Here is an 18,224-nt window from a genome sequence, read left to right on the forward strand (position 1 = left end):
GTAGGTTTTTCCCTTTCATCACTTTAAATATATCTTCCCACTCCCTTCTGGCCTGTAGAGTTTCTGCTGAAATATCAGCTGTTAATCTTATGGGGATTCCCTTGTATGCTTTTTGTTGCTTTTCCCTTGTTGCTTTTAATATTTTTTCTTTGTGTTTAATTTTTGTTAGCTCGATTAATATGTGTCTCGGCATGTTTCTCCTTGGGTTTATCCTGTATGGGACTCTCTGTGCTTCCTGGACTTGGGTGGCTATTTCCTTTCCCATGTTGGGGAATTTTTCAACTATAATCTTTTCAAATATTTTCAGCTCCATTTTTTTCTTCTTCTTCTTCTTTTGGGACGCCTATAATTTGAATGTTGGTGTGCTTAATGTTGTCCCAGAGGTTTCGGAGACTGTCCTCCATTCTCTTCATTCTTTTTTCTTTACTCTGCTCGGCGACATTTATTTCCACCATTTTATCTTCCAGCTCTCTAATCCGTTCTTCTGCCTCAGTTATTCTGCTATTGATTCCTTCTGGAGTGTTTTTTATTTCAGTTATTGTGTTGTTCATTAATGTTTGTTTGCTCTTTAGTTCTTCTAGGTCCTTGTTAAACGTTTCTTGTATTTTCTGTGTTGTATTTCCAAGATTTTGGATCATCTTTACTATCATTACTCTGAATTCTTTTTCAGTTAGTTTGCCTATTTCCTCTTCATTTATTTGGTCTTGTGCATTTTAATCTTGCTCCTTTGCCGGTAAGATATTTCTCTGTCTTCTTATTTTGTCTAATATACAGTATTTGAGGTCTCTTTTCCCTAGGCTGCAGGATCACAGTTCCTCTTACTTCTGTTCTCTGCCCCCGGTGGTGGTGTTGGTCCAGTGTCTTGTGTAGGCATCCTGATGGGAGGGACTGGTGCTTGCGTTCTGGTGGGTGGAGCTGAGTCTTTTCCCTCTGATGAGCAGGGCCGTGTCAGGTGATTTGTTTTGGGGTGTTTGTTAGCTTAGTATGACTTTAGGTAGTCTGTGTGCTGATGGGTGGGTTTGTGTTCCTGTCTTGTTTGTTGTTTGGTATGACGTGTCCAGTGCTGGGAGCTGCTGGCAGTTGGGTGGACCTGGGTCTTGGATTCAGATAGAGGCCTCAGTGAGAGCTCTTGGCAGTTAATCTTCCCTGGGACCAGGAATTCTCTGGTAGTCCAGCATCCTGGATTCGGTGCTGCCATTCCAGAGCCTCAGGCCCATCTTCTGGTCGAGGAACCAAGACCCCGCAAGTCGCTTGTCCTGGCAATAAAGGGGATTAAAAAAAAAGACTAACAAAACCCCAGACAAATGGTAAAAAGTAAAATCAAACAAATGGAAACAGAAGCAAGGAAACATACCACACACACAGAAAAGAAACAAAAACAGAACCAAATAAATCAAATAGCAGGAGAACAACCAGACAAACAGAAGAACCCAAGAATGAAATCAATTAAGAGGAAAGCTGACAAAAACCCAAAACCAAAAAGCAAAACCAAAGCAGAATTCTAACTGAAGAATGAAGCAAAGAAACAAAACAAACCGACAAAAATGCTATAAAAAAAAAAAAAAAAGAGAAAGGGGAAAAAAGACAGAACAACAGAAAAACAATGTAGAAATAGAAATATATTTTAAAAAATAGAAAGTATATTAAAGAAAGAAAAAGAAGGCAAACAGAACCCTGGAGAAATTGTAAAAACAAAAACAGAAACAAGGAAACACACACACACGTGTAAGAAACAAAACAGAGCCAAATAAAACAAAAATCAAGAGAACAACCAGAGAAATACAAGAACTCAGAAATGAAATCAAACAATTAGGATTAAAACTAACAAACACATAACCTAAAAACCAAACCAAACCAGTGTGCCAAACGAATAAAGCAAGGAAACAGAACTGATAAAAATAATTTAAAAATAATAAACTAAAATAAAATAAAAAGGGAAAAAACACAGGCAACAGAAAAGCAAAGTAGAAATGGAAATATAAAAAAAAGAAAAAAAGACAAAAAAGAAAAATATATTAAAGAAAAAGAGGAAGGAAAAAAATAAGGGAAAAGAACACAGAACAACATAAAAGCAAAGTAAAAATAGAAATTTATAAAAAAATAAAAATAAAAATATTTTATAAACCATGGAGATCCCAGAAGACTGAATTTAAATAAAAACAAAACTAAACAACAAACAAACAAAAAGAAAGAAAGAAAAGCTAGAGCCAACAACAGAATGAATCAAAACGTAATAAAATTAATAGTAATAATTATGTTTCCCTGGAGTCTCCACTGTACGTGTCCTTACATGCCATGAGCCACAGCTCACCTCTGCCTCCCCAAGAGGCCCTCCTCTGCCTCTGGGCTGGTCTCTGGACCTGCTGTGTGCCCTGTGGGGACCACTCAGACTCTGATCTGGCCCAGTTCCTGCATGTGCTTGCCCCGAAAGTCCACAGCTGCCAGAGCTAGACCGTTTTCATTTGTGGGAACACTCATTGTCTACTCAGATATTCTATAAAAACAGGGTCTTCCTAGTGGGGATTTGATCTGCAGCTTGTACAGCTGATGAAAAGATTTTCGATCTTCTTCCTTAGTCACCCTGTCCCTGGGGTTCAGCTTTGGTTTTATCCCCACCTCTGCATGTGGTCCACCCACAGGAGTCTGGTCCTGAGGCTGCCTTGGAGCTCTTGGTCTTCCCCTGTGAGGACCAGGTGCAGAGGTGGTATGACTGGTTGGATCACGAGAGCCCTGGCGGTGCCAAATGTGCAGGAAAACCAGCGGCCACAGGCTCCGGGCCAGTTGTTTAATAAGATATTCCTCAGTTTGTGTGATTGTTTCCTCATGATTAAATACTGCTTGCACATATTTGGCAATAATACTCTATGAGCAATGTTGTATCTTTCTCAGTGTATTACATCAGGGGGCACATGATGTCATTTTTCTTTCCCTTCTTGGTGATAATAACTTTGACTAATTACTTCACTATGAAGTTATAAGTAATCTTTGGAGAGATACCGTGAGACTGTGTAAATATACTGTTTCTTGTCAAACTTTCACCCATTGATTTTGTTATTTATTAATGACTCTTACCTGAAGTAACTCTGATGGTTACAGAATGGTGATTTTTCTTATCTACTTTTAAATAGATGGGGGAGAAAAGGAGCATGTAATGATATAAATTTTTTGATTTGAAAAAGGGACAGGAAATATATCATAATACTTATAATATTTATCTTTGGAAAGGTGGTAGAATAATGAGTGATTTAAATGTTTTTCTTTATGCTCTTATGCATTTCTAGTTTTTATTGGCATGTAAATATTATTTTTCTATTAATAAGCAAAAAAATTATTGCCATTGCCTCATAACAAAACTAAAATAGGAGGTAAAAGTCAGGTTACCTATGTTTTCTCTCTTTTCTGTTTATTCAAATAGTGATCACTCATAGTTTCCATTAAGCAAAATAAAATCCCTACTTTTGCCATATAAGAATGGAGAAGTTGCTCTATTTACAAATATACAAAACACTTTTTTAGTTTAATGTATTAATACATTTAAACCAAATTTTGGAGTTATATGTAGAGTACTCTGAATGTACAATGATAACTGTTTAACTGCATTAATAAGTAGTTAATTAAACTAGTTAAACTACATTAATAAGTAGTTTAATGTTAATATTAGTTGGGCGGCAAGAAAAATAAAAGTCATAATAGTAAAGCAGTGGATGCCACTGTTTAGCCATGTGCTCTTTATCTGAAAAATGGGCCAGATACAACCTGTCTTCACCTACATACCTAACATTTCTGTTATGAGTATATAAATGAGAAGATGAAGCAAGAAAATACTTGGTAAAATGTAAAGTACTAAACAAGTCTAAAATGCTTTGTTTGAATAATGTCATAATTTATTATCCTTAACTATCTTTTTCTTTATTCTTTAATAGATTACTCTGAAGAACTGTAACACACCTTTATTAAGAGCTTACTATGGTTCCTTGGAAGATAAGAGGTCTTTGTCATTCAACTGTTAATAAAACAGCAGATTATTTCTTTCTTCCTGATCATAGCTGATTTTAAGAACTCTAATTGTATTCTATAGAACAATTACTTGAGCTTTGGTTAACAGAAATTTTAAACTGTTCATTAAAAATTTATTTATATATTACATTTTTTTTTTTTCTACGCGTTAGGGTTAGGGTATTTATTAAACCTATCCCACTCTCTAGATACCACTTAGCACGTAAAGGAATATTATGTGGGGTCCAGCCATGGAGAAGAGTTTAGACACTAGGATAAGATAAGGAACACACCCATTATAAAGAAATCACATTAGGATTCTCTTTTTAACCTGTTCCTTAAAATACTAGTGCTTAGGAAATCTATTGGAGGCAGAAGCAGTCAAGGGTAGCTTATATTACATTTTATAAATACCAATAAATAGGGTAACAGCACATTGAGGGTTTGTGTTAATGGACAATTAGACAATTAGACAATTAGAATAGCATTAAAAATTGAAATCATACAAAATTTTAATATTTCTTTTTTTTTTTAACTATTCTCCAAGGAAAGACTTGCAAATATAAAAATATATTATTCTTTTGTGTTAAATCATGAAGGACTTAATGTAACCAAAAAATAGTCTATATGAATACTGAATAAGATCTAATTACAGTTTACTTTTAGTATTGCTTTTAGCAGTGGCACCTTGGTTCTTGAACAAAAAGACTTGTGATACTTAAAAACTGTTATTTCATTGATTCAAGATTCACACCTTATGTGAGGTCAGAAAATGAGGTTAATAAAACCGAATTATTACAGATAAATACAGAACAGAATACTGTAAAATAAAAGGTTAGGAAAATAGGTGTTACCAGACTCCTGGTCTGCATGATCACTGCACTTAGACACTGATAATTGAAAGGTTCCTGTTATACTGTCTCATAATATGCTTAATCTCCCTTGCACCAGCTGAGGGCAAGGACCATATGTTAATCCTTCTTTGAATCCCTGCACCTAACACAGTGATTGCTACATGGTATAAGTAAATGTTTATTGAGTCAGTGAGCATGAAGCCAGAATTTTTATAAAGTGCTTCAAGGATATATTTTATATTCACAGACACAGTTAGTATGTGTAATTTGGGAGATCTGTTTATTAGCAGTTGTAGGATTGTTCTTGGTGGTCTCATGTTATTTTAGGAGAGTAGTTATGACTGACGAAATAGTTTACAATTGATGTAGTCACAGTCCTAATTTATGTAATTTTATATATATTGCTTATTTATTTGCAAAATAATTTTCAACAGTAATTTTAAGAAAATATGTTATTTGCTATCATTAACTGTTATTCAAATTATCAATTAACATAACTGTTTGACTTATTGCCTATAATGTTCTTTTTTAGGTTTGTAATCATACTTGACAAGATTAAGACAGTAATTAATGATGATGCAAGGTACATGAAAGGATGCCTGAACATGAGGACTCAGAAGTGCTATGCAGTGAGGTCTAACATAAATGAATTTCTTGACATAGCCAGAAGAACATATACAGAGATTGTAGATGACATAGCAGGTAATTTAATTACTTGAACATATTTTTTTCTGTTTTTTTAGAAATAAAACAAATTTTTTTAGGACATGTTGTGCTTTTTTGCTGATTGTATTAATGATGCATATTTTAAGTTTATTTTTTGTTACCAAATCAAATAACAGATAATGTTAACAGATATTACCATTTAAGGAGCCTTTAAAAAAAAAAAGATCTCAAAGTGTTATAATGTGTCCCTTCTTTTCTACAAACTTAAATTTAGAGTTCCTTCAAATTTATATATAGGGCTACATGAAGGCTAGGAGAGTAGTTTACCTTTGTACAATGTTGAGTATAAATTGCATGAAAGATACTGGCTATCAGTGCTAAAGGGTTTCATTGGAGGAAGAGATATCATTTTTGTCTAGAAGAGGTAGCATTTCAGCTAGTACAGTAATTCATTTTGTGAATTTACTAATCTCCTAGTTAATATAGACACTGTCCTAGGTACTGGGAATACATAGTGAATAGAACAAAGTCCCTGTCCTCATGGAGCTATAATAGTAGTAGAGACAGATAATAAAGAAACTACACACATATGTATGTGTGTGTGTGTGTGTGTGTGTGTGTGTGTGTGTGTGTATATATATATATCCATATTGATATATAAAGTATATCAATCATATATAGTACATAATTTCACATGGATTTAAGATACATGAAGAAAAAAATAGTAGGTTAGAGGGGTCAGAGTGTGACTGAGTGTGGAGGCATAACGGATGGGAATATTTTTAGTAGAATAGCCTAAAAAGGAATTCTGCCCTCTGGCAGTGGTACAAACTGAAGCACAATGGCCTGAGGAAACCTTAAGGGATGAATGAGGAAATTTGTTAGGATGGTATAGGGCATTTCCTTACAGAACTACTAAGAGATAAGGTCAGAAATGTAGACTGGGGATCAGAATTTAGTTTTCGAAGGCCAGATTGGAGATTTTTCCCAAGGAGAATGAAGAGGCACTGAGATGTTTTAGTTCTATGGAATGAAATTGATCAAGGAGATATGTTGAGTGAATTTGAGTGGAGCAATGGAAAGAGGAACTATTATAAGTTATTACAAGTTAACAAAGCATTATTTAGGGTGTATATGAGAAGAGAGAGATGCAGAGGTTGAAGGAAGAATTGTTAAGAGTTAATCATTGAACTCAAAATGGATTAAAGACCTAAATGTAAGGCCAGACACTATAAAACTCTTACAGGAAAACATAGGCAGAACACTCTTTGACGTAAATCACAGCAAGATCTTTTTTGACTCACTTCCTAGAGTAATGAAAATAAAAACAAAAATAAACAAATGGGACCTAATGAAACTTAAAAGCCTTTGCATAGCAAAGGAAACCATAAACAAGACGAAAAGACAACCCTCAGAATGGGAGAAAATATTTGCAAATGAAGTAACTGACAAAGGATTAATCTCCAAAATATATCAAGCAGCTCATGCAGCTCAATATCAAAGAAACAAACAACCCAAACAAAAAATGGGCAGAAGACCTAAACACATTTCTCCAGGAAGACATACAGATGGCCAAGAGGCACATGAAAAGATGCTCAGTGTCACTAATTATTAGAGAAATGTGAATCAAACCTACAATGAGATCACCTCACACGGGTCAGAATGGCCATCACCAAAAAATCTATATACAATAAATGCTGGAGAGGATGTGGAGAAAAGGGAACCCTCTTGCACTGTTGGTGGGAATGTAAATTGATACAGCCACTATAGAAAACAGTATGGCTGTTCCTTAAAAAACTAAAAATAGAGCTACCATATGACCCAGCAATCCCACTACAGGGCACATACCCAGAGAAAACAATAATTCAGAAAGACACATGCACCCCAGTGTTCACTGCAGCACTACAATAGCAAGGACATGGAAGCAACCGAAATGTCCATCAACAGAGGAATGGATAAAGAAGGTGTGGTACATATATACAATGGAATATTACTCAACCATAAAAAGGAACAAAATTGGGTCATTTGTAGAGACGTGGATGGACCTAGAGTGGAGTAAGTCAGAAAGAGAGAAACAAATATCGTATATTAACGCATATACGTAGGATCTAGAAAAATGGTATAGATGATTTTATTTGCAAAGCAGAAATTGAGACCCTGATGTGGAGAACAAACGTATGGATACCAAGAGGGAAAGTGGGGGTGGTGGGATGATTGGGAGATTGGGATTGACACATATACACTATTGATACTATATGTAAAATAGATAATTAATGAGAACATACTGTGTAGCACAGGGAACTCTACTTAATGCACTGTGGTGACCTAAATGGGAAGGAAATCCAAAAAAGGGGATATATGTATATGTATAGCTGATTCATTTTGCTGTACGGTAGAAACTTACACAACATTGTAAAGCAACTGTACTACAATAAAAATTAATTTAAAAAAATACCAGGAGGGAGAATGGGTCACAGCGAGAGCTGGCTCTATCTCTGTTTTCCAATCTGCCAAGCAGCCAGGCCTGGCTGGTTGAAGCGTGGCTCATTCCTCCTCATCCCAGCAGAGTTTCTTTACCAACAGCAGCTGCCTTCCACTTACTCATGCCCAGTGATCTAGGGCTTGTCTCTCTCTGGAATTCCGTTCATTTAGACTTGTGTCCAGATCTCTTTCAATAACTTTTATGACAGAAAATTTCTAAATTTATTGTTTTCTCATGGTTACAGTGGCACTGATGGTTTTTTGTGACTTTTTAATATCCTAGCTAAAAGTGGAACCTTCTATCATTTATTTGATTTTTTGGTTTTGTTTTTATTGGCCTTTTTAAAAAAAAAACAACTATTTTTTTACTTCTTACTTTTTTAACTTTTTTAAACTTTTTTACTTTTTAGTAAGCTGTTTATTTTTATTCTAGCACCAGGTCCTTCTCAGTTAATTTGGAAGTAAGCACCATCTAAACGATCAGAAGGAGAACCTGGCTAAGGCTCTAAGTTTTTCTCATTCACTTTTTCATTTATTCAGTCATTTATTAAATTGGCAAACATTGATAGAACACCTACCAGCACCGAACAGAGCAGTGGGCTCGGCACCGTGGTGGGGCAAACACAGATGAATGACACAGTTGTGACCACAAGTTAGTGGCTTAAGTTGAGTTTTAATTGGACTCACAAGTGTCTTCTCTTAGGAGACACAGAGATATCCAGGAGTAGACAATGGGTCTCTTGTATTAAATGTCATTAAAAAAATCTTCCCTGCCTTCAAAGTTGAAAAAAATTAAAAATAATACAAATGAATCTATATACAAAACGGGAACAGACTCACAGACATAGAAAACAAACTCATGCTTACCACAGGGGAGAGGGAGGGAGGGACAAATTAGGAGTATGGAATTAACAGATACAAACTACTATACATAAAATAGATAAGTGATAAGGATTTACTATATAACACAGGGAATTATATTCAATATCTTGTAATAACCTATAATGGAATATAATGTGCAAAAAATCCCACTGGATCACTATGTTGCACACATGAAACAAATGCAATGTTGTAAAACAACTATACTTCAAAAAAAAAAAAAAGGTAACAAGACCGTCCTGCTTATAAAATAACAAGAAAAAGTTATATGATTTTTTTAAACACGAAGAGTAATTTTTCTCACTAAAATTTCTTTGTTTTTGTTTTTCTTGTTTCTGGTCACTAGGAATGATATCGCAGCTTGCAGAAAAATATAGTCTTCCTTTAAGGACAAGTTTTAGCTCTGTTCGAGGATTTTTCATTCAGATGACTACAGATTGTACAACCCTACCCAATGATCAGCTTCCTTCAGAGTTTATTAAGGTTCATTCTAGAGTTTTGGTTAGGAAATTGTTTCTGATTTTACAGAATTGCATTTACATATTTTCAGGCACTTCTTGAGTATTACATGACGAATTTCTGAATGTTTTGTGTATTGCTTCTCATACTCCTACCCACCCACCTAATAGCTTTACTAATCGAAAAGCGATTGAGAAGATTTTTTTTAGAGAAATACCAAACACAGTGTTTCCCACAGTTCTGGGAGCTTGGTATGGGTAAAAAAAGGAAAATGAAGAAAGAAAGTCCAAAAGGAAGTTTTGATCAAAGAAGTTTGGAAAGTACTGTACTATCTCTTCTCAATGCACATCTGCCTATTAAAGGTTTAATAAAAGTCCTAAAGTAGAGAAATTTGCTTGATTTTTTAAAATCCAGTATTGCCAAACCTTTGGGCCAGGGTGATATTTTTTTCTATATACATGTTAACTCCTCCACAATATACCAGTTTGGGAAAGTCTAACCCACTCTAATCTTTGTTTTCTCTGCCCCCAGGGAGTACCTTTTGACAAAAACAAACCATTCAACTTTCGGGTCTTTAAAATACGTATTGTATTACCAAGTAATGAGGGATGGATGAAGTAAAGAATGGGCTGAGAGTTAGTAATGGGTTAGAGATTGAGTGAGGTTTGGATATGGGCCAAGGGCTAAAACAGGGAGGGATCAGAGAGGGAGTGAGGATTACTATCTACCATGCATATTATTACTTGGTAATAAGATGTAGTGTTTTAACATTTCTGCATGGCTCCTTTAAGACCTGTAAAAATAGTCATGTCAGATGGACCAGGTTAAAAAATTCTGCTTTAACTTTAGAAGTGATTTTCCTTTTCTCTTTCACAAACATTATTTGGGACTTTTTTTGTGAGATTATTACCTGAAAAATTAAAGTGATTAATCTAAGTACCTATACTTCTATTGTTTTAAATCTGTATGTTTTATTTCATAAGAGTATATATGTATCTTGACCTTTGTTTTTTAATCTCCTAGCAGATTTCTAAAGTGAAAAATTCTTACAGCTTTACATCAGCAGATTTAATTAAAATGAATGAAAGATGCCAAGAGTCTTTGAGAGAAATCTATCACATGACTTACATGTAAGAGCACTTGAAATTTTTGAATACTGAATTAAATTGGTTTAATTTGAGGTACTATAAGTTTCATTAATTGACTTTTTGTCTGGTTGTGGAAAATTGTAGTTACAAATGTTAGCAAGGAAAGACCATTTTCTGGAAAACCATTTAAAACTTTAAAGTCTGTCATTGTGACTGGGATCACTGAGCCTCACAGAACATTCAGGGCAAATCTTAATTACAAAACCAAACGAAACCAGACCAAACAAACGCATTATACTGTGTTATAGAAAAAGTTTGATACCCAACCAAATTTCTACATTTCAGCAGTACTTCATTCATTCTTTTTATAAAGTTTTAAGAAATGTCATAATGACATGAGCTTGAAATACCTGTAGTACCACTGATACTTTTGTAGTATATATTCCACCATGATGTAGAACTTGGCACATCTGGGCTTATCTTGGGCCCAGATAAGTTTCATTAGGTTTATTCTTTGTCTTTAGTATGTAAGCCCTCAAATTTTCATGCCTTAGTACTTACATAACAATATCACAATAATGCCAGTCTTTTGCTGTTCATGAAACGGTAGCAATGTGTCTAGAAATAAGAACTAGGACATTGGTAAGCTGAGATGATAAAGGTAAATGTTGGGCTTTCAAAACAATTTCAGAGCATAAACCAAAAAGATTATAAGATATAGTAAGCTGGGGAACATATTTCTCCATGTAAGGGAAAAACTTTTATATTATGTCACAATATGATAACTGCCACATAAAAGTTTAAATAATTATGTTGTTAGGGTGTGTGTGTGTGTGTGTGTGTGTGTGTGAGGAGAGAGAGAGAGGGCGAGAGAGAATGGGTGAGAGAAAATACATAATAGCTTTTGTGTTGAATTTAACGTCGCAAGAACAAAATTATTAGCAGATGGGATCTGTTGAAGTATAGTGAGGGCTTGCTTTGACCTATATAAAGTATTTCTATTAATAAAAATTTATTTTATTAATATTTAATAAAAGCAGTTATTTTAAAAACTTGGTGTTAACACACTAGAAGATGGATTCTTTGCTACTCAGTAACTGTGACCTTGAGTATAAGCTTCAGTATCCTCATCTCTAAAATGAGGCAATAGAACAATAGACTTTACCTGTAGTGTACAACTCAAATGTGAATGTTATTTTACCTCAGACAATGAATTTAATATTGTTTTACAATTGCATTGTATGTCCCTCTGTAAAAGGCACTACTTGTCTTACCAAACATGTGTTTTCAGGATAGTGTGCAAACTGCTTAGTGAGATTTATGAACATATTCATTGCTTACATAAACTGTCTGACACTGTGTCAATGCTGGATATGCTGCTGTCATTTGCTCATGCCTGCACTCTTTCTGACTATGGTAAGTTATTTTCTCTGGGATAAATATGTTGCGTACTGAAATTTGTATTCCATTCAAGCAATTTTATGTAACAATTATGAATGGTTTACATTTTTTTTGTTGTTGTTGTTACCTGAAACACAGTGTCTTGCTTATGGTCCTAGACTAAGACTCAAGATAGAGAAAGTGAAAATACCCTTAAATTTTCGTTTAGAAGTCAGAAAATTATTTACTGAGAAATTGAGAAATCAGAAAGAAACAAAAAAAACTGCAAGAAACTTTAAAGTTTCCCCAAATAAGAAAGACTGTATGATGGGAAAAGGTATTTGACAAAGATTTTTTTTTTCATCTTCGATATTTCTGTATTTCTTACGGAAATGTTAAAGTTTTCAATTGGTATTATACAGGCCAAAACTTTTCAGTCTTTTACGTCTCTTTCGGGGTTAAAACCTTACATTAGAGATCAGCTATTTGAATAGTTTTCTCAACTATTCAGATATTTGATGTTGCTTCGTTTTGAGAGGGACCATTCTGAAACTCAAACCTTATAAACAGTGAATGTTTGATGTTAAAAATGATTTAAAAATAGTAAAAAATTGTTTTCTAATCAGCCTCACTTTTATAACGAATGCCTTCAAGTTTATCCATGTGTTTCATCTAGAAGCGTGTTGCGTTTTAAGTTTCTACTTGTCCTCCCACCCTCTTCACCCCAGAAATTACCTATACAGACCTGATCATTGTTTCTTGCTATAAATTAACAAAATCTTTTGTGTCTGTTTTCTCTACCCTCTGAGACTTCTTTTTAGACAAAATTTCTATAACTTTGGGCATAAACTTATGTTTTTATTTGGTTTTACTCTATTTTCAGACCTCATTTGGAAAGCTAAGTATGTCAAATTTGAAATAACGCTTAAGGCAAGGATTAAGTAAATGTGCAATTTTAGAGCACTTGTAAATTAATTGTTATTTTAAAAGTGTTATCAGAGGCTGGGTGATTCGTTTTAATTATGCAAATCTGAAAAAAGTTATGCACTCTTTTGGAGCCCAGCACAATGACAGGGAGCCAAGTCTTAGATTTTTCTGGAAATGAATAAAAGTTGTGATGTGATTAGACTGTGTCAATTATAATTTAGAAGAATTGGAGATAAAATAATATCTTAATGATACTGTTCCAAATTGAGCCAGGTAAAATCACTAAAATATAAACAGTATGTACATACCACAGAATCTTTAAGTATAAATATATTAATCTTTCAAAAACATTTTTCTCTTTAGTTCGGCCAGAGTTTACTGACACTTTAGCAATCAAACATGGATGGCACCCCATTCTTGAAAAAATATCTGTGGAAAAACCTGTTGCCAACAATACCTATATTACAGAAGGGAGTAATTTTTTTATCATAACTGGACCAAATATGAGTGGGAAATCCACATATTTGAAACAGATTGCTCTTTGTCAGATTATGGCCCAGATTGGTAAGTTGTGGATTTACTTTATAGTTACCAATTCTGCTCCCCATTTAAAGCATTTCGTGCCCAGTGTTTTATTTTTATTTTTTTTAACATCTTTATTGGAGTATAATTGCTTTACAATGTTGTGTTAGTCTCTGCCGTATAACAAAGTGAATCAGCTATATGCACACATATATCTCCATATCCACTTCCTCTTGCATCTCCCTCGCACCCTCCCAATCCCCCCTTTTGGGTGGTCACAAAGCACCAAGCTAATCTCCCTGTGCTATGCAGCTGCTTCCCACTAGCGATCTATTTTACATTTGTTAGTGTGTATATGTCAGTGCTACTCTCTCACTTCGTCCCAGCTTACCCTTCCCCCTCCCCGTGTCCTCAAGTCCGTTCTCTACGTCTGCATCTTTATTCCTGTCCTGCCCCTAGGTTCATCACAACCATTTTTTTTTTTTCTTTAGATTCCATATATGTGTGTTAGCATACGGTATTTGTTTTTCTCTTTCTGAATTACTTCACTCTGCATGACAGGCTCTAGGTCCATCCACCTCACTACAAATAACTCAATTTTGTTTCTTTTTATGGCTGAGTAATATTCCATTGTATATATGTGCCATATCTTCTTTATCCATTCATCTGTGGATGGACAGTTAGGTTGCTTCCATGTCCTGGCTATTGTAAATAGAGCTGCAATGAACATTGTGGTACATGACTCTTTTTGAATTATGGTTTTCTCAGGGTATGTGCCCAGTAGTGGGATTGCTGAGTCATTTGGTAATTCTATTTTAAGTTTTTTAAGGAACCTGCATACTGTTCTCCATAGTGGCTGTATCAATTTACATGCCCACCAACAGTGTAGGAGGGTTCCCTTTTCTCCACACCCTCTCCAGCATTTATTGTTTGTACATTTTTTGATGATGGCCATTCTGACCGGTGTGAGGTGATACCTCATTGTAGTTTTGATTTGCATTTCTCTAACGATTAGTGATGTTGAGCATCCTTTCATGTGTTTGTTGGCAATCTGTATATCTTCTTTGGAGAAATGTCTGTTTAGGTCTTCTGCCCATTTTGGATTGGGTTGTTCGTTTTTTTGATATTGAGCTGCATGAACTGCTTGTATATTCTGGAGATTAATCCTTTGTCAGTTGCTTCGTTTGCAAATATTTAATCCATTTGAAGTTTATTTTTGTGTATGGTGTTAGGGAGTGTTCTAATTTCATTCTTTTACATGCAGCTGTCCAGTTTTCCCAGGTCTACTTATTGAAGAGGCTGTCTTTTCTACATTGCATATTCTTGCCTCCTTTGTCAAAGATAAGGTGACTATATGTGCGTGGGTTTATCTCTGGGCTTTCTGTCCTGTTCCATTGATCTATATTTCTGTTTTTGTGCCAGTACCATACTCTCTTGATTACTATAGCTTTGTAGTACAGTCTGAAGTCAGGGAGCCTGATTCCTCCAGTTCCGTTTTTCTTTCTCAAGATTGCTTTGGCTATTCGAGGTCTTTTGTGTTTCCATACAAATTGTCAAATTTTTTGTTCTAGTTCTATGAAAAATACCATTGGTAATTTAATGGGGATTACATTGAATCTGTAGCTGCTTTGGGTAATATAGTCACTTTCACAATATTGATTCTTCCAATCCAAGAGCATGGTGTATCTTTCCATCTGTTTGTATCATCTTTGATTTCTTTCATCAGTGTCTTATAGTTTTCTGCATACAGGTCTTTTGCCTCCTTAAGTATGTTTATTCCTAGGTATTTTATGTTTTTGTTGCAATGGTAAATGGGAGTGTTTCCTTGATTTCTCTTTCTGATTTTTTGTTGTTAGTGTATAGGAATGCAAGAGATTTCTGTGCATTAATTTTGTATCCTGCTAGTTTACCAAATTCATTGATTAGCTCTAGTAGTTTTCTGGTGGCATCTTTAGGATTTTCTATGTATAGTATCGTGTCATCTGTAAACAGTGACAGTTTCACTTCTTCTTTTCCTACTTGGATTCATTTCATTTCTTTTTCTTCTCTGACTGCCGTGGCTAAAACTTCCAAAACTATGTTGAATAATAGTGGTGAGAGTGGGCAACCTTGTCTTGTTCCTGATCTTAGAGGAAATGCTTTCAGTTTTTCACCATTGAGAATGATGTTGGCTGTAGGTTTGTCATATATGGCTTTTACTATGCTGAGGTAGGTTCCCTCTATGCCCACCTTCTGGAGAGTTTTTATCGTAAATGGGTGCTGAATGTTGTCAAAAGCTTTTCCTGCATCTATTGAGATTACCATATGGTTTTTATACTTCAGTTTCTTAATATGGTGTATCACATTGATTGATTTGCATATATTGAAGAATCCTTGCGTTCCTGGGATAAACCCCACTTGATCATGGTGTATGATCCTTTTAATGTGCTGTTGGATTCTGTTTGCTAGTATTTTGTTGAGGATTTTTGCATCTGTGTTCCTCAGTGATATTGGCCTGTAGTTTTCTCTCTTTGTGACATCTTCATCAGGGTGATGGTGGCCTCATAGAATGAGTTTGGGAGTGTTCCTCCCTCTGCTATATTTTGGAAGAGTTTGAGAAGGATAGGTGTTAGCTCTTCTCTAAATGTTTGATAGAATTCTCCTGTGAAGCCATCTGGTCCTGGGCTTTTGTTTGTTGGAAGATTTTTAATCACAGTTTCAATTTCAGTGCTTGTGATTGGTCTGTTCATGTTTTCTATTTCTTCCTGGTTCAGTCTTGAAAGGTTGTACTTTTGTAAGAATTTGTCCATTTCTTCCAGGTTGTCCCATTTATTAACATATAGTTGCTTGTAGTAGTCTCTCATGATCCTTTGTATTTCTGCAGTTTCAGTTGTTACTTCTCCTTTTTCATTTCTAATTCTGTTTATTTGTCTTCTCCCTTTTTTCCTGATGAGTCTGGCTAATGCTTTATCAATTTTTGTTATCTTCTCAAAGAACCAGCTTTTAGTTTTATTGATCTTTGCTATTGTTTCCTTCATTTCTTTTTCATTTATTTCTGATCTGATCTTTATGATTTCTTTCCTTCTGCTAACTTTGGGGGTTTTTTGTTCTTCTTTCTCTAATTGCTTTAGGTGTAAGGTTAGCTTGTTTATTTGAGATTTTTCTTGTTTCTTGAGGTAGGATTGTATTGCTGTAAACTTCCCTCTTCGAACCACTTTTTGCTGCATCCCATAGGTTTTGGGTCGTCGTGTTTTCATTGTCATTTGTTTCTAGATATTTTTTGATTTCCTCTTTGATTTCTTCAGTGATCTCTTGGTTGTTTAGTAGCGTATTGCTTAGCCTCCATGTGTTTGTATTTTTTAAAATTTTTTTCCCATAATTGATATCTAGTCTCATAGTGTTGTGGTCGGAAAAGATGCTTGATATGATTTCAATTTTCTTAAATTTACCAAGGCTTGATTTGTGACCCAAGATATGGTCTATCCTGGAGAATGTTCCATGAGCACTTGAGAAGAAAGTGTATTCTATTGTTTTCGGATGGAATGTCCTATAAATATCAGTTAAGTCCATCTTGTTTAATGTGTCATTTAAAGCTTGTGTTTCCTTATTTATTTTCTGTTTGGATGACCTGTTGATTGGTGTAAGTGGGGTGTTAAAGTCACCTACTATTATTGTGTTACTGTTGATTTCCCCTTTTATAGCTGTTAGCATTTGCCTTATGTATTGAGGTGCTCCTATGTTGGGTGGGTTAATATCTACAGTTGTTATATATCCTTCTTGGATTGATCCCTTGATCATTATGTAGTGTCTTTCTTTGTCTCTTGTAATAGTCTTTATTTTAAAGTCTATTTTTCTGGTATGACTATTGCTACTCCAGCTTTCTTTTGTTTTCCATTTGCATGGAATATCTTTTTCCCATCCCCTCACTTTCAGTCTGTATGTGTCCCTAGATCTGAAGTGGGTCTCTTGTAGAGAACATATATACAGGTCTTGTTTTTGTATCCATTCAGCCAATCTGTATCTTTTGGTTGGGGCATTTAATCCATTTACATTTAAGGTAATTATTGATATGTATGTTCCTATTACCATTTTCTTAATTGTTTTGGCTTTGTTTTTGTAGGTCTTTTCCTTCTCTTGTGTTTCCTGCCAAGAGAAGTTCCTTTAGCATTTGTTGTAAAGCTGGTTTGGTGGTGCTGAATTCTCTTATCTTTTGCTTGTCTATAGAGGTTTTTTTTTTAAAGAATTTTTTTTTTTTTTGGCTGTGTTGGATCTTCATTGCTGCGCGCAGGCTTTCTCTAGTTATAGCGAGCGGGGGCTACTCTTCCTTGTGGTGCGTGGCTTCTTATTGTGGTGGCTTCTCTTGTTGTGAAGCACAAGCTCTAGGCACATGGGCTTCAGTAGTTGTGGCACATGGGTTCAGTGGTTGTGGCTCATGGGCTCTAGAGTTCAGGCTCAGTAGTTGTAGCACACTGGCTTAGTTGATCCACGACATGTGGGATCTTCCCAGACCAGGGCTCAAACCCATGTCCCCTGCATTGGCAGGCGGATTCTTAGCCACTGCACCACCAAGGAAATCCCTTGTCTGTAAAGGTTTTAATTTCTCCTTTGAATCTGAATGAGATCCTTGCTGGGTAGAGAAATCTTGGTTGTAGGTTTTTCCCTTTCATCACTTTAAATACGTCCTGCTACTCCCTTCTGGCTTGCAGAGTTTCTGCTGAAAGATCAGCTGTTAACCTGATGGGGAATCCCTTGTATATTATTTGTTGCTTTTCCCTTGCTGCTTTTAATATTTTTTTCTTTATATTTAATTTTTGATAGTTTGATTAATATGTGTCTTGGCGTGTTTCTCTTTGGGTTTATCCTGTATGGGACTCTCTGCACTTCCTGGACTTGATTGACTATTTCCTTTCCCATGTTAAGGAAATTGTCGACTGTAATCTCTTCAGATATTTTCTCAGACCCTTTCTTTTTGTCTTCTTCTTCTGGGACCCCT

At 35.2% G+C, this 18,224-nt stretch overlaps 1 protein-coding gene across 4 annotated transcripts in view; it reads left to right on the top strand.

Annotated features, from left to right (window-relative positions):
* Positions 1–18,224, top strand: part of MSH4 (mutS homolog 4) — a 147,392-nt gene that overhangs the window by 46,600 nt on the left and 82,568 nt on the right. For all 4 annotated transcript variants that reach the window (XM_068538025.1, XM_068538024.1, XM_068538022.1 and 1 more), the window contains exons 9-14: positions 3,924–3,988; positions 5,383–5,552; positions 9,223–9,359; positions 10,362–10,465; positions 11,715–11,839; positions 13,094–13,294. In XM_068538025.1, the coding sequence (XP_068394126.1) occupies positions 3,924–3,988; positions 5,383–5,552; positions 9,223–9,359; positions 10,362–10,465; positions 11,715–11,839; positions 13,094–13,294 (802 nt within the window). The remainder of the gene's footprint in view (positions 1–3,923; positions 3,989–5,382; positions 5,553–9,222; positions 9,360–10,361; positions 10,466–11,714; positions 11,840–13,093; positions 13,295–18,224) is intronic.

Source organism: Eschrichtius robustus, chromosome 3, assembly GCF_028021215.1.
Source record: "Eschrichtius robustus isolate mEscRob2 chromosome 3, mEscRob2.pri, whole genome shotgun sequence".
Lineage (NCBI taxonomy): Eukaryota > Metazoa > Chordata > Mammalia > Artiodactyla > Eschrichtiidae > Eschrichtius > Eschrichtius robustus.